Source organism: Echinops telfairi, unplaced genomic scaffold (assembly GCF_000313985.2).
Source record: "Echinops telfairi isolate 266 unplaced genomic scaffold, ASM31398v2 ScPeMD7_3;HRSCAF=10, whole genome shotgun sequence".
NCBI classification, from domain to species: Eukaryota; Metazoa; Chordata; class Mammalia; order Afrosoricida; family Tenrecidae; genus Echinops; species Echinops telfairi.
This window is the reverse complement of record NW_022103899.1, coordinates 22390066-22403264: the sequence shown is the minus strand read 5'-3', so window position 1 is coordinate 22403264 and position 13199 is coordinate 22390066. Positions and strand designations below refer to the sequence as shown.

The following is a 13199-nucleotide window of genomic DNA, read 5'->3' as shown; positions in this document are numbered from 1 at the left end:
AATAGTTTGGCAAAACACAATGTATTTGAATTGACTAATTGTACAAGAAATATATTATATGGATGGGTGCGATAGTCCAGGTTGACTAGAGAAACATTCAGAGACACTCATGTGTAAGAGAGAGCTTTATATAAAAGAGCAATTGTAAATTGAGAAAACATCCCAGCCCAATCTAAATCAAGTTCATAAGTCCGATATTAGTCCATAAGTCTGATACTAGTTCATAAATTACTCTTCAGACTGACAGTCACATGCAATGATGCAGCATGCAGGAAGATCACAGGCCTGTGGGTGCAAAGTCTTGTGGATCAAATGGCAGTGGGCGCATCTCCAGGGTTCTGGCTGCCATCAGCGTGTCCTCACGTGGCTGTCAACGGGAATGTGAAACAGAGAGAGAGTGCATCCCGCTGCAGAGAGGAAGTTCCCAGAATCCTCATGACAAGGCCAAGTGCACAAGCGGGCATCAGCACAAGCTGTGACCTGATTGACAGGCTAGCCTTCCACCCCTTCACTCTTAGTATCCTTAGGTTGTCACAAGATTATGTAACTACCACAGTGGGAGACATAAGACTCTTCAAATTTTTAAAACAGTCCTCCAGTCTCTTAGTAAAAAGCCATCAGATAGTGTGCTCTGAACAGGAAGAAGATTATTGTAAGAGTTATTCATTGGAGTGTACTTTCTTGTAAAATAACAACTTCGAAACTGTGTGAGCAAAGGATGGGTGACTTACTAAGCTATTTGAAAACATTAGTAACCTTGAGCCCTCATTTGTGCTTTGTCATTTTCTTATTGAGAAAATTCCTCAGCCTGTGAGGGTCACAGTGCTTAAACTAGAAAATTGAACAGAGGGATCCCAAATGGATTGTATGGACCACTAGAATTTTTATTAAAAGGGAAGGTTTGACATATAGTTGCCAACTTTTTATTTTGCTAGGACATTTAAAAATAGACAACTCCAAAAAATCTGTTCTCATTATAATTTCATTAAAGATTGTCTTGACATAAGAGTAAGACAATAAAGGAGAACCATTTCTAGAGAAAGATAGCTGTGAATTTATATTTTCTTCAGTGGGTAGTGAAATCTTGTTGCCGCAGGCTGGTGTTTAGGAACTAGTGTTGGGATCATCAGACCAGAGGATTTCCTAAGTTCTGTTTTAATCTACAAATATTTAAAATGTTTATTTTTAATCCTAACTTAACTCAAGAGGCACTACTGTGGAATGATTCCAAGCATGGGCTCGAGGTCCATTGTCTAGGTTTGAATAGTAGCCCAGACTCTTAATAACCACGGGACCTTGACCAAGTTCCTATTTTCATTTTGTCATCGTTTCTTCATATTTTAAATACAGACTTTTAAAAAAATTACTGTTTCCTAGATTTCATGTATTGATGTAATGAGCTAATTAGCACATGTTGTGTACATAGAACAATGCCTGGTCTAAAGTAAGTAAATAGTTTCGTTGGTCATTATCACTTGAAGCAGTTTCATTGGGTAATTGTTGTAATTTATGTGGCTATGATATGTTGTCAGGTTTGTTTTTCACTTACAGTGATCCCATATAGAACTATTGGCTGTAATCCTTTACAGAAGTGGATGACCAGGTCTTTTTCCTGTGAATGGATAAAATATGATATTGGATTTATCAATGTTTTTCCTAGATAACTCAAAATTCCAAGAAGAAATTGTCAGTTTTGAGTCACCATTTTATAAGACACCCAGCCAAACACTTTGAGGAAAATCCAACAATAATTTCTGACCTAACAGGTTGGTGCATTAGCACGTTTTGTCGAGTTCTGGACTCATCTCAGGTGAATTTGTTGTTTGCAGACCAAGTCGTTGAAACTGTAATGCTGTAGTCGGGACAGTTCTGTTAGTTTCTCATGGATTTTGCTCAAGATTTCATGGGAAAGGAAGGTCAAAAGTAGAAAAACAATTTATAAGATGATGCTCTTAAAAATTCTGTCATGAAACTAACATGGCGTGGAGAAATTAAAGAGATGGGTAAATGTTTATTCTGGCTGTCACATGAAGTAAGCTATGCGTTCTTAACACCTTCCAGTGTCTCAGTCCAGCCCTTTTTGGATTGCTTTTAGATTCTTAGCATGTATTTTGCTGGTAAACTTGGTTTTTAAATGTAATACCTGTCTGATCTACCTAATGATTGTAAACAATTACTTGGAGAAAAAAATATTATACTATCCTTCTATTCATACTTAGAGATACAAAACCTTATATTTAAAATGTTTTACTTGATATGAATGTAGAGAACATCTCACTCTATCTTCTGTTTTAAAATAACTGACATAGGAGAAGCTTCTTTAATGCCCTTTTATGATTAAGAAATATTTGTCAATATTCAAAAAAGGAAAGACATTTTTAACATAAAAAAATAAGCCAAATTAATTTCCTTTAATTTATTAGGGACATCTATGTGGGTTCCAGTAAAAGTACCCAAGTGGACATATGTGGCTTACAATGTAAGTATGTTGGAAATATATATATTTCAGTATTTTTCAAAAATATTTCAGTATACACATACAAGCATACACACACACATAACCTTTTTTTCACTTTAAAAATTCCTTAATAATAAGTTGATTTTTTTTTACTTTCAGTGTGTTTTATTCAGGTTCCAAGCAAGATGCACACTTTGTTAATCATGATATGTTTCTTCTTTAATCCCCTTTCAAACGATAGTACTTACTTCACCCTTTTCTCTCCTTTGAAGTTTATTTACTGCAGAAATGAGCTCAGTTGTCCTATGGCGTTTCATACAGTCTAGATATTGCTCGTTGCATTCCTGTAGTCTCATTTAACCTGTCTCTTTGCCTGCATTTTCCTGTAAATTACTAGTTGGATCTCGGCGTATGAGTATGATCAAATTCAGCTTTATGCTGGACAAATTCTCTTTTTGTACTGCTCTTCTTAGGTGCCATCAGGTTGGTTCAAACTCCTAGTGACCCTGTGTACAACAGGACAAAGCACCGTCCGAACTTACACCGTCCTCAGTTGTTCCTGTGTTTGAGCCCATTGTGTCAATCCATCTTGTTAAAGGGCTTCTTCTTTTCATTGCCCCTCGCCTTTACCAAGAATGATCTTCTGCAGGGACTGCTCTCTCTTGCTAATGTGTCCACAGTTCATGAGATGAATTTTTTCCATCCTTGCTACTAAGAAGCATTCTGGCTATACTTTTTCCAAGACATTTTCTTTTGACAATACATGGTACTTTCAATATTCTTCACCAGCAACATCGTTTAAATGCTCAATTTTTCTTCAGTTTTAATCAGTGTCCAACTTTCACATACATATAAAGTGATTGAAAATACTATGGCTTTGGTTTTCAGGCACACTTTGGTCCTCAAAGTAACACCCTTGCTTTTCAGCACTTTAAAGAGAGATTATGCAGCTTATTTACCCAGTGCAATGCGTAGTTTGATCTCTTGACTGCTGCTTCCATGAGCACCAATAGTGGAGCCAAACAAGATGACAACTTTCATCTTTTCTCTGTTTATCATGTAACCTATTGGTCCAGTTGTGAGGATTTGGGTCTTCTTTACATTGAGTTAGCAGCCATCGAGTTGATGCCGACTCAAAGCAACCCTGTAGGACAGGATAGAACTGCCCCTGTGAGTTTCTGATACTGGGGTGCTTTATGGGAGTCGGAAGTCCTGTCTTTCTCTCATGGAGCAGACTGGGGATTTTTGAACTGCTGACCTTGCAGCTAGCAGCCCAACATGTAACCACTACTCTCTGAGCCCAACATGTAACCACTACTCTCTGATGGTGTAGTGGTTATGCATTGGTGGCGTAATGGTTACATTGTTGTGCTGCAATCCTAAGATCAGCAGTTCTGTCTTGTCCTACAGGGTCACTATAAATTGGCATCCACGACATGGTAGCGTGTCGAGATTGAGTTACATTGAGTTGTCACCCAGACTGAAGGCTGCAATCCTGGATTTTCATTAGCAACTGCTTCAAGTCCTCTTCTCTTTCATCAACCAAGGCTGTCATCTGCATATTGCAAGTTGTTAATAAGCTTTTCTCCAATCCTCATACTGAATTCTCCTTCATAAAATCCAGCTTTGCTCATTATTTGTTCATTATACAGATTGAATAGTATGGCATGAGGATACAACCCTGACACACACCCACAGAGGCAATTCTGCCCTGTTCTCTAGGGTTGCTGTAAGGAGCCCTGGTGGGGTAATGGTTAAGTGCTGGGCTACGATCTACATGTTGGCAGTTCATAACCACCAGCAGTTCCATGGGAGGAAAACTGGGCTTTCACCTCCTGTAATCAGTTACAGTCTCGAAGCTCACAAGGCGTTGGTATGAGTCAGCTTTGACTCAATGGCAGTGAGTTTATTTTTCATTTAATAGGTCTGCCATGAGCTGAATAAGACTCCATGACACTGGGGTATTAAAGGCTTGAAGATAAACAAGTGGCCATCTAGCTGAGAAGCAAAAAAGGCCACATGAAGAAGCACATCAGCTTGTGTGGTCATGAGGTGTCGAAGGGATCTGGTATTAGGCATCAAAGAACCAAAAAATTATATCATTGTAAATGAGGGTGAGTGAAGACAGGAGACCCAAAGCCCATCTGTAGGCAACAGGACACCCCCTTACAGAAGGGTCACAAAGAGGAGATGAGCCAGTCAGGGTGAAGGGTAGCATCGATGAAACATACAACTTTCCTCTAGTTCTTAAATGCTTCCTCCCCAACACTATCATGATCCCAATTCTACCTTGTGAAGTGTTTTCAATTTAACATATGTTGAATTTTTATCAAACGTTTTTCTGCATTGATTGATATGATCATATAGCTTTTCTCCTATATTTTGTGTATGATGAATTACATTGATTGCTTTTCTAATATTAAACTATCTTTGCATGTTTAAAAAAAAAAAAAAAGACTCCATGACAGTGAGTTTGTTTTTTTCATTTCCTTGCTATCCATTCATAACTCAATGTTTTTGCTCAATTTGTACTACATTTCTGGTCCTAAATCTTGAATCACTTTTTCTCAAACAAGGATTCTTTTTATGAGAACGAGTGTGTTAGAACTCTGATCTTGGCACAATTGCTAGTTGCCGTTAAGTAGATATCAATTCACAGCGACCCCATGCACAACAAGACAGGGTGCCAGGTCCAATGCCATCTTCATGATCCCCATCTTTGCTGTGTGGGAGCCGTCGTTTTTGTTATTGTGTCACTCTGTCTCCTGAGGGGTTCCTGAAGGGTGCTGATCTCCACTTGAGCAAACATGAATTTTTTTTCCTAACAATCGATCCTTCCTAGCGACAAGTGCAAAAAAGGCAAGTTGAAGGCTTGCCCTACCAGTTCCCCTTCTTGCTTTTGGTTTTATTTCTTCTAAGATTGATTGGTTCATTCTCTTCCCAGTTCACAGTCCGTTTAATATTCGTCACCAACACCACCGTTGGAAAGCATTACTTTTCTCCGTGTCTTCCCTTTTCACTAGATGACTTGTGCATACATACAAGGCGACCGACAAAACTATGGCTTAGGTCAAATGCACATTTGTCATTAAAATAACATCATTTTTTAATTTTAAAAGAAATCTTTTGCAGCAGATTTGCCCAATGCAATGCATCATTTGATTTCTTGACTGCTGGTTCATGGACATTGATTATTAATGTGAGTAGAATGATATTGTTGGCAATTTCAGTATCTTCCCATTGTCATGGTGTTGCTTATAACTCCAATTGTCAAAATTTTTGTTTTCTTCACGTTTTTTGGCCCTCAAAAAATGTGAGCACTAGAAATTATTGCTTATCATGTTGGCATTGTTAGACCTCTTCAATGGGCAGAGCTAGGAAACAAATATATTTTATATAACCTTACAACTTGACTTAAGGAGTCCTGGGGGCGCTGTGGCTGTGTTGGCCTGAGAATAGTACAGTTGGCAGTTTAACTCACCAGCTGCTCCACGGAAGAAAGGTGATGCTGTCTATTCCTGTAAAGATTTACAGTCTCAGAAACCGTATATAGATTCTAGGGTCATTATAAGTTTGAATCTACTTGTTGGCAGTAGGTAAACATCTACCTTACATGTATTACTTCTTTTTCCCACTTCTTGAATATTGGTTTCAACAATACTGACAACAATAGAATTCTCATTTGCGTTTATCTATATATTTTTAATGATGAATTATCCACTCTTATGATACTTGTATTAAATGGTTGTCTCTTTTTTAGGAATCTGATAAGATATATTTTACATTTCCTCTTGCAAATCATAGAAAAACCTACACTCATGTGTATTGTCAGAGTACCATGCTGGTAAGAAAATTTATGTTTTATTTTAATTGAAAGGCTTAGCTATTTATCAGTTTTAAGATTTGACTACCATCTAGTAGAGCCCATCTGTAGTGGTAGACTGTTAGTCAGTATCACTAGTTGTGAATTATTTGCCTAGAACAGAATTTCAATAGAAAAATGAAATGACATTCCATAACTGATAATACACTCTTGACTTGTACTTTTGGCTCTAATTTAAGACTTTTTTCGCTTTGTCTTTTTGCTTTAATTTCCTTATATTCAGGATGAAGAAATTGAATTTACATGGCCCTACCAATTCTAACATTTTGTTAATACTTTAGGGAATAGGTATGTTTAAGCACAGTCATCCTATAAGAATTTAAAAAGTAAATCCTGCTTTTCCATCAGCTTCCATACTGAAATTTTAAGTGTTTTTAAATACCAAATATTATCTAAGATGGGAAGTTTTTTTTCTTAAGTGTGACTGGACACAATTTCAAAGCAGTGAAATTTGTCTGTTTCTTTTAAATGAACACTGGTATGCAAGGCATTGTAAAAACTGTTAGTGGCATGGCATATTTTTGTTGTGAAACTGGGAATATTGAAGTGATAATACCATAATTTACCATAAATAAAGACTAAATAATAAAAAACCCATGAGTTTATACTGATATTGCTAACACAAACTCAAGACTACAAGATTTTGGGGGATTTTAGAATTCTAATCTGTTTTTAAACCTTACATGTTTTAAAGGCTCCCCCTTATTAAAGTTGGAAATTTCTTTCAAATAAGAGTCACCCTTACATTTTTCCTGTGAATACTTCAGATTCAGTTCTAATTATGATCTGGTCCTTGGGTAGCTCATCGATGAAATTTCTAAAACGGGTTAATACTGAATGTCAGCGTTATGGAGATATATGTATGAGGCAGAAGCTCAGATACGCTTTTTTCCTTTATGTACATTAAATGCGCCTTCACAGATCTCCTCTCCCGCCAGTGGTATCATAGCTTTCCTTTTTGAATCAACAATCCATATACAAAAGAATAACTAGGCTATTGATAGACAGAAACCCTCTTTGATGTTTATTCTCAGAATAAATATTCTGAGAGTGTTAATTAATTCTAAATACTATGTATTGAACTCAATGAGGGATACAGAAGACCCCGCCCCCAGGGTACACATCCTTAAGCAGGATATTTTGCTGTGACCATTCACAGCTACTCCCTGTTTAGCTTAATTTCTTTATCCAAGAAGAGGCTATTTATTTTTGAAGACCACATATACTCGTGTATAAGCCTAGTTTTTCACACAGCTTTTGTGCTAAAATAGGTGCCTCGGCTGATGTTCGAGTCAGCTTGTACTCGAGTAGTTGTTTGTTATATGGTCTGACTTTCCTTAATGGTTCTTAGAAGTACTTTAAACACGATAGTCAGGTGTGCTTTAGCTTTCTCTACTATGGTTGTCTTAATGGAGCTTGCTCTGGTTGTGTATCTAGTTGTGAAAATATTTCATATTTTTAAAACTTCTAAGAGTATAAGAAATTTGTTATGATTATGTGTCTTCATGAAAAAGACAATGTTCAGTTTACTTTTAAGAAAGTGTGGCAGTCTATGTCTATCTATATAAGACAGGGCGAACAATCCTGAGAAAACAACGGACCCGTGGTTTGAGGGTGGAAGGGCGGGGAGAACGGCATGGGATTGGGGTGGGGGGTGGGATGGAGTGAGGAGCCAACAAACTCAGAGATAAGGGAACAACCAGAAATCTAAAATTGATGGCGAGGAGGGCGTATAATGTTGAGTGGGGTTTGATGAAGAGCAACGTATCCGAGAGGAAATAATGAGAGCCGAATGGAGGCAGGTGAACATGATAGTGGGATAGGAGGAAGGTGAAAGGAAATAGAGGAAAGAAATAGGAGGCAAAATCTATTTATAGAGGTGTAGCTATAGGCATATATATGTAAATATGTTAATTTATAATGAAAGAGATAGAGGCCAATGTACAACATATTTACATGTTAAGTATTAAGATAGCAGGCAGACTTTGGGCCTCTACTCAAGGCCTCCCTTAACACAAGAACGCTTTGTTCTGATAATCTTACACTCTTAGATACTCACCTTTCTGACACAATCGCTGAAGACAAAATGGGTGCATAAGCAAATGTGCTGAAGAGAGGAGTTGGTGCCTAGCTATCAAAAGATATAGCATCTGGGGTCTTAAAAGCCTGAAATTAAACAATTAGCCATCTAGCAGGGAAACAAGCACACATGGAAGAAACACACCATCCCATTATGAGGTGTTGATGGGATCAGGTATCAAAAGTTCCAAAACAAACTATATCAGTGTGAACAAGGAGGACTGAAGTGGAGACCCAAAGCCCATCTGTACACAATTGGACATCCCTTGGTTATAAGGAAGGGATGATTCAACCAAGGTGCAGCTTAGCACCGACAAAACACACATCGTTCCTCTAGTTCCTGAATGCTTCCTCCCCTCCAGTACCATGACCCAGTTCTACCCTACAAATCTGGCTAGACCCAAAGCCCATCTGTACACAATTGGACATCCCTTGGTTATAAGGAAGGGATGATTCAACCATGGTGCAGTATAGCACCAACGAAACACACATCATTCCTCTAGTTCCTGAATGCTTCCTCCCCCCCACTACCATGACCCAGTTTTACCTTACAGATCTGGGTAGGCCTGAGCACACACGTTGGTACAGATAAGAACTCTCGACACATGGAATTTAAGACAGATAAACCTCTCAGGAACAGTAGTGGGAGTAGCAATATAATGAAAGTAGGGGGATGGTCTGGGAGGGGGACGGGGGAGATATATATATATATATATATCCAGTTGGATATATGTATCCAATCACAATGTTGGATATATAGTTGTAGCACCAACACACACACCCCAAAGGGGATGGATAACAAATGTGAAAGGAGACAACAGACAGTGTAACATATGAAATAATAACTATATAATTGATCAAGGATTCACAAGGGTGGGATGGGGAAGAAGGGAAGAATAAAAAGAGGAGCTGATACCAAGGGCTCAAGTAGAAAGTGTTTTGGAAATGATGATGCAACCTATGTACGAATATGCTTTATACAGTTAATGTATGGAATGTCTTAAGAGCTGTAAGAGTCCCTAATAAAATGATTTTAAAAGTGCGGCAACTTTGAATTTTACTATCGACAAAATTTTTTTGAGCTTATAAATTTTAAGATCAGAAGCATTTTCTTTTCTGTGTATCCCAGGAATTAGTTTATACTAAGTTCTGAGTAATCTCTTTAAAGGCTGCCCATATGCTTCTGTAATTAGTTAGGAGTTTACATTACCATGCTGTGTTACTGTAGCTTTGAATAATAATTTAGCTGGAATAAGTAGTGTGCAATGTTGGCAGTTTTTATGATAGGATTTCCTTTAAGAGTAACTGCAAAAGGCCATTACCAAAAGCGAATTAAAAAGAAAGAAAAATGACTTGAATCTTGAGGACATGCTAGGTTTTCTGTATGTAGACGATAAGGATTTGTTTTGCTGCAAGGATTTGTTTTGCTGCCTAGTCATTTCATTATTGTAAAACACAGCAAACAAAACAAACTCACTTGCGTAGAGTCAATTCCATCTCATGTTGCCTCTGTAGGACAGGGTAGAAATGCCCCTGTGGGTTTCCGAGACTGCAATTCAAAGCCCCATCTTTCTCCCAAGTAAAACATACAGGCAACTGATAATAGGAATTACACAAATAGTTTGTCATAATGAATAGCAGGCTCGTAGACTTGGAAGTGAAATTATCTGGTTACTCCAGCCTCCTACTCTAATTCTATTGGTATTTAAGATCATAAATACTTATTTGTATGTATAGTTAATTAAGTTTTGATTAAACACACAAAGAGGAATGATGGCAGTATATTGCATGCCATTATTTTTTATTTCTTTCCTATCAGTTTTCTCTCTTGTTTTTGGAAAAGTACCTTATAATTGTGTATAAGTTCTACGAGGACAAAGATTTGTGTCTATCCAGTTCAATCTTTTCTCTCTAAGGGCTTAGCATAATTCCTTTGCCTTTAGGTGGATTATAAAAATATTAAATGAACAAAAGGATTCACTTTTCTATTGTCCAATCTATAATTCTAAGAAAAATGTTATGAAGCTAAATATAGAATATTGTTAAAATGTTATAAATTTCTTTTTCACTCTGCAGTGAAATAATACCAAATTTCCATCTTGAGCCCTTGGAATTGTGCTCTGGGTTACCTGCTTATCTATGTTGTTATTGGACTTCTTTTGGAATTTTGAGAACATCTTAGATATTTCTAAATAGCAAACTGCTACTTTATGTTCCCATTGCTCCTACTCACCCTGTTATATAACAGTAAAATGTTGAAGATGTCTGTTGAAGCTGTACCATTTAGTGTGCTTTATTTTGTTATTCATCAACAGGATACAAATAGTTGGATTTTTGGATGCATAAACAGTACTTCTATGTGGTGAGTCTTTTGACCCTAAGGGCCAGCACTTCATTTTCACACATTCTTATGTTAGTACACTAAATTATAGTATTGGTTTAAAAAGAAAGATAAGTGAAAATAATATCAGTAATTTTGCAAACATTAGGCTAGGGAAAAATAAAATGTTTTTACTATTACTATTAATATACAGTGGGACTAGATGAACAGCATATATTGGATTAGACCTCAGCTCATTTTACTGAAAGGTCTATACATAATTCCTCTTTCCTTAAAAGTTTATTTATAATGTGTAATACCTTCATGTATTTGTCTTTTAATTATCTTTTCATATTTTTTCAAAGCCGGCAAGGGGTTGATTTATCATGGAAAGCTGAACTGCTACCAACAATTAAGGTAAATTATGGCTTTAGTATTTCAATAGCCAGATGAAAAGATAACTTAATTATAGGCATTTCAGAATATATTTTTGTTAATTCATTTAGTTATTAAATAAATCAGAGATTTGCTGACCTACATCTTAGAGTTATTTTCTCTAGAATGTCACTTGATGAAAAATAATGTACAATTATTATTTTTCCATTTCAGAAATAAATATATGTTAGACAGCATTCTCTAGAGAAACAAAACCAAAAAGTTAGTAATTTTATATATACTTATATAGATAGATATGTAACATAAGAAATAAATAGTTAATTAAATTAAACAAATGGCTCAGTGCAACTCACTTCTGTGAGACAGTTGTGAGGCACTGGCAGTCCTTCAAGTCTTGAGGGCCACTGGGTAGTCCTCTGTAGAGCAATTCAGGATATCCAGGCACAGGCAGCAAACAGCCAGATGACAGGGTCCGCCAGTCCCCAGCTTAAGAGGTGTAAATTCCATCTTGATGGAACCTCAAATCACAGCAACACAGTGCACGGGTTAGGTGTCCCACAGGTAGTGTAGCTTGCAAATGGAGGCAAAGAACAAGCAAGGCAGCCGCACACTGCTCCAATGATTAAAGAGCAAGACACAAGAGAGGCGAGGCTCACCGAGCCATTTATCTCTCCGCCCTTCAATTAATCCTACATGTGTTCATTGGCCATGTTGGCACAATAAACGTTAACTATCTCAAAATACAATATAATGCTTTAAATAAAATTAAGTACGTTAATATTAAAGCATCATATCAAAAGAGGCCTTTTTTTGTTTGTTTTTTTTCAAAAGAGGTTTTTAAATTAAATTTGAAGACATGTTTGGGTGGTCTGTTTTATAAGCTGGCTGGTAAATTCAAAGTTCATTTTGGGGAGAGCCTGCATTAGGGAAATGGGCATCTCAAAGACACACATATTTAACACTTGGGTAACTGATACGCCTTATCTGTACATCAGAGTTGACGAATTATTTCCTTAAGCAACTCTGGCAGTTACACATGTTCTTTTTATGAAAAACAAATGTGGATACTATCTGCAAAAAAGTGGCATGGAGGAAGCCATAACTGGCCTCCTGGCTTCCATATTGCCAAGAGACAAGGGTCAGACATGCCTCCACTGCCATCTTTCTTTACAACTGTTCTGACGCCGACCGTTCCTCCTCGACACTGCTTCTCTGCTGATTTTAATAATTCGTTGCAGGGGCCACACAGAACTCACTCACAAAGTTCACAATTTAAGGGACCGTTAGGGAAATTAACATGTTAACACAAGCCAAGATCAGTACACAGTAAGGGTACAGTCCTTGGTCAACATCAGCTCCTCTCTTCAGCCAAGTCTTTTCTGATCCTCAGCCTCTCAGCTGCATGGTCCCTTCAGGGGGACCTGCTTCTGCTTCAGGGGGCCAGGAAGCCACCCTTGGCTCTGCTTTACAGTGTCATAGTCTCCACACTGCTCTGTCTCAAGGTCTCCTTACCTTGACCTTTGGTCATTGCCTACCTCCATGCTTCTGCCCCATGGTCACTGTGTGATAGCCTCTGGCCTCAGCCTCCGCCACCTCAGATAGAGATCTCCAACAGGCGCCACCTGTGGTGCTTCTGATTGCCATGGGATTTCTCCCTGTGCTCCCAGGATTGCTCTTGTACACAGAAGAATGGCTTTGATGAGGAATGGTTTTTGTCTTTGAGCAGACCACACCCCCAAGGAAACAAAAGGTGGTGACTTGGTTCATACACTACTAACATCAGGACTTAATCTCACTTTGGTTCTGCCCATTAGCGTAATAAGACAATTCTCCCCAATATGGAACGATAGCCACAGACTTAGAGGCCAGCATTTCTAATACTTCACATCATGCTAGAAGGGCCATATTAATTGTCTACATCTCCCTATGAAAATCTATTGTTGAAAAAGAAAATATCTCTAAATTTTTAAAACTTTATTTATTGTAACTATCATTGTATGCCAACTTAACTGCCACTGAGTTCATTCTGACTCATGGTGACCTTGTGAAATGGAGTAGAACTG

The 13199-nt window shown here is 37.6% G+C and overlaps 1 protein-coding gene across 1 annotated transcript in view; it reads left to right on the top strand.

Moving 5' to 3' along the window:
* Positions 1 to 13199, top strand: part of PGAP1 (post-GPI attachment to proteins inositol deacylase 1) — a 79074-nt gene that overhangs the window by 27013 nt on the left and 38862 nt on the right. The window contains exons 8-12 of the mRNA XM_004701510.2: positions 1661 to 1766; positions 2424 to 2479; positions 6219 to 6302; positions 10736 to 10782; positions 11106 to 11157. Of these exons, the coding sequence (XP_004701567.1) occupies positions 1661 to 1766; positions 2424 to 2479; positions 6219 to 6302; positions 10736 to 10782; positions 11106 to 11157 (345 nt within the window). The remainder of the gene's footprint in view (positions 1 to 1660; positions 1767 to 2423; positions 2480 to 6218; positions 6303 to 10735; positions 10783 to 11105; positions 11158 to 13199) is intronic.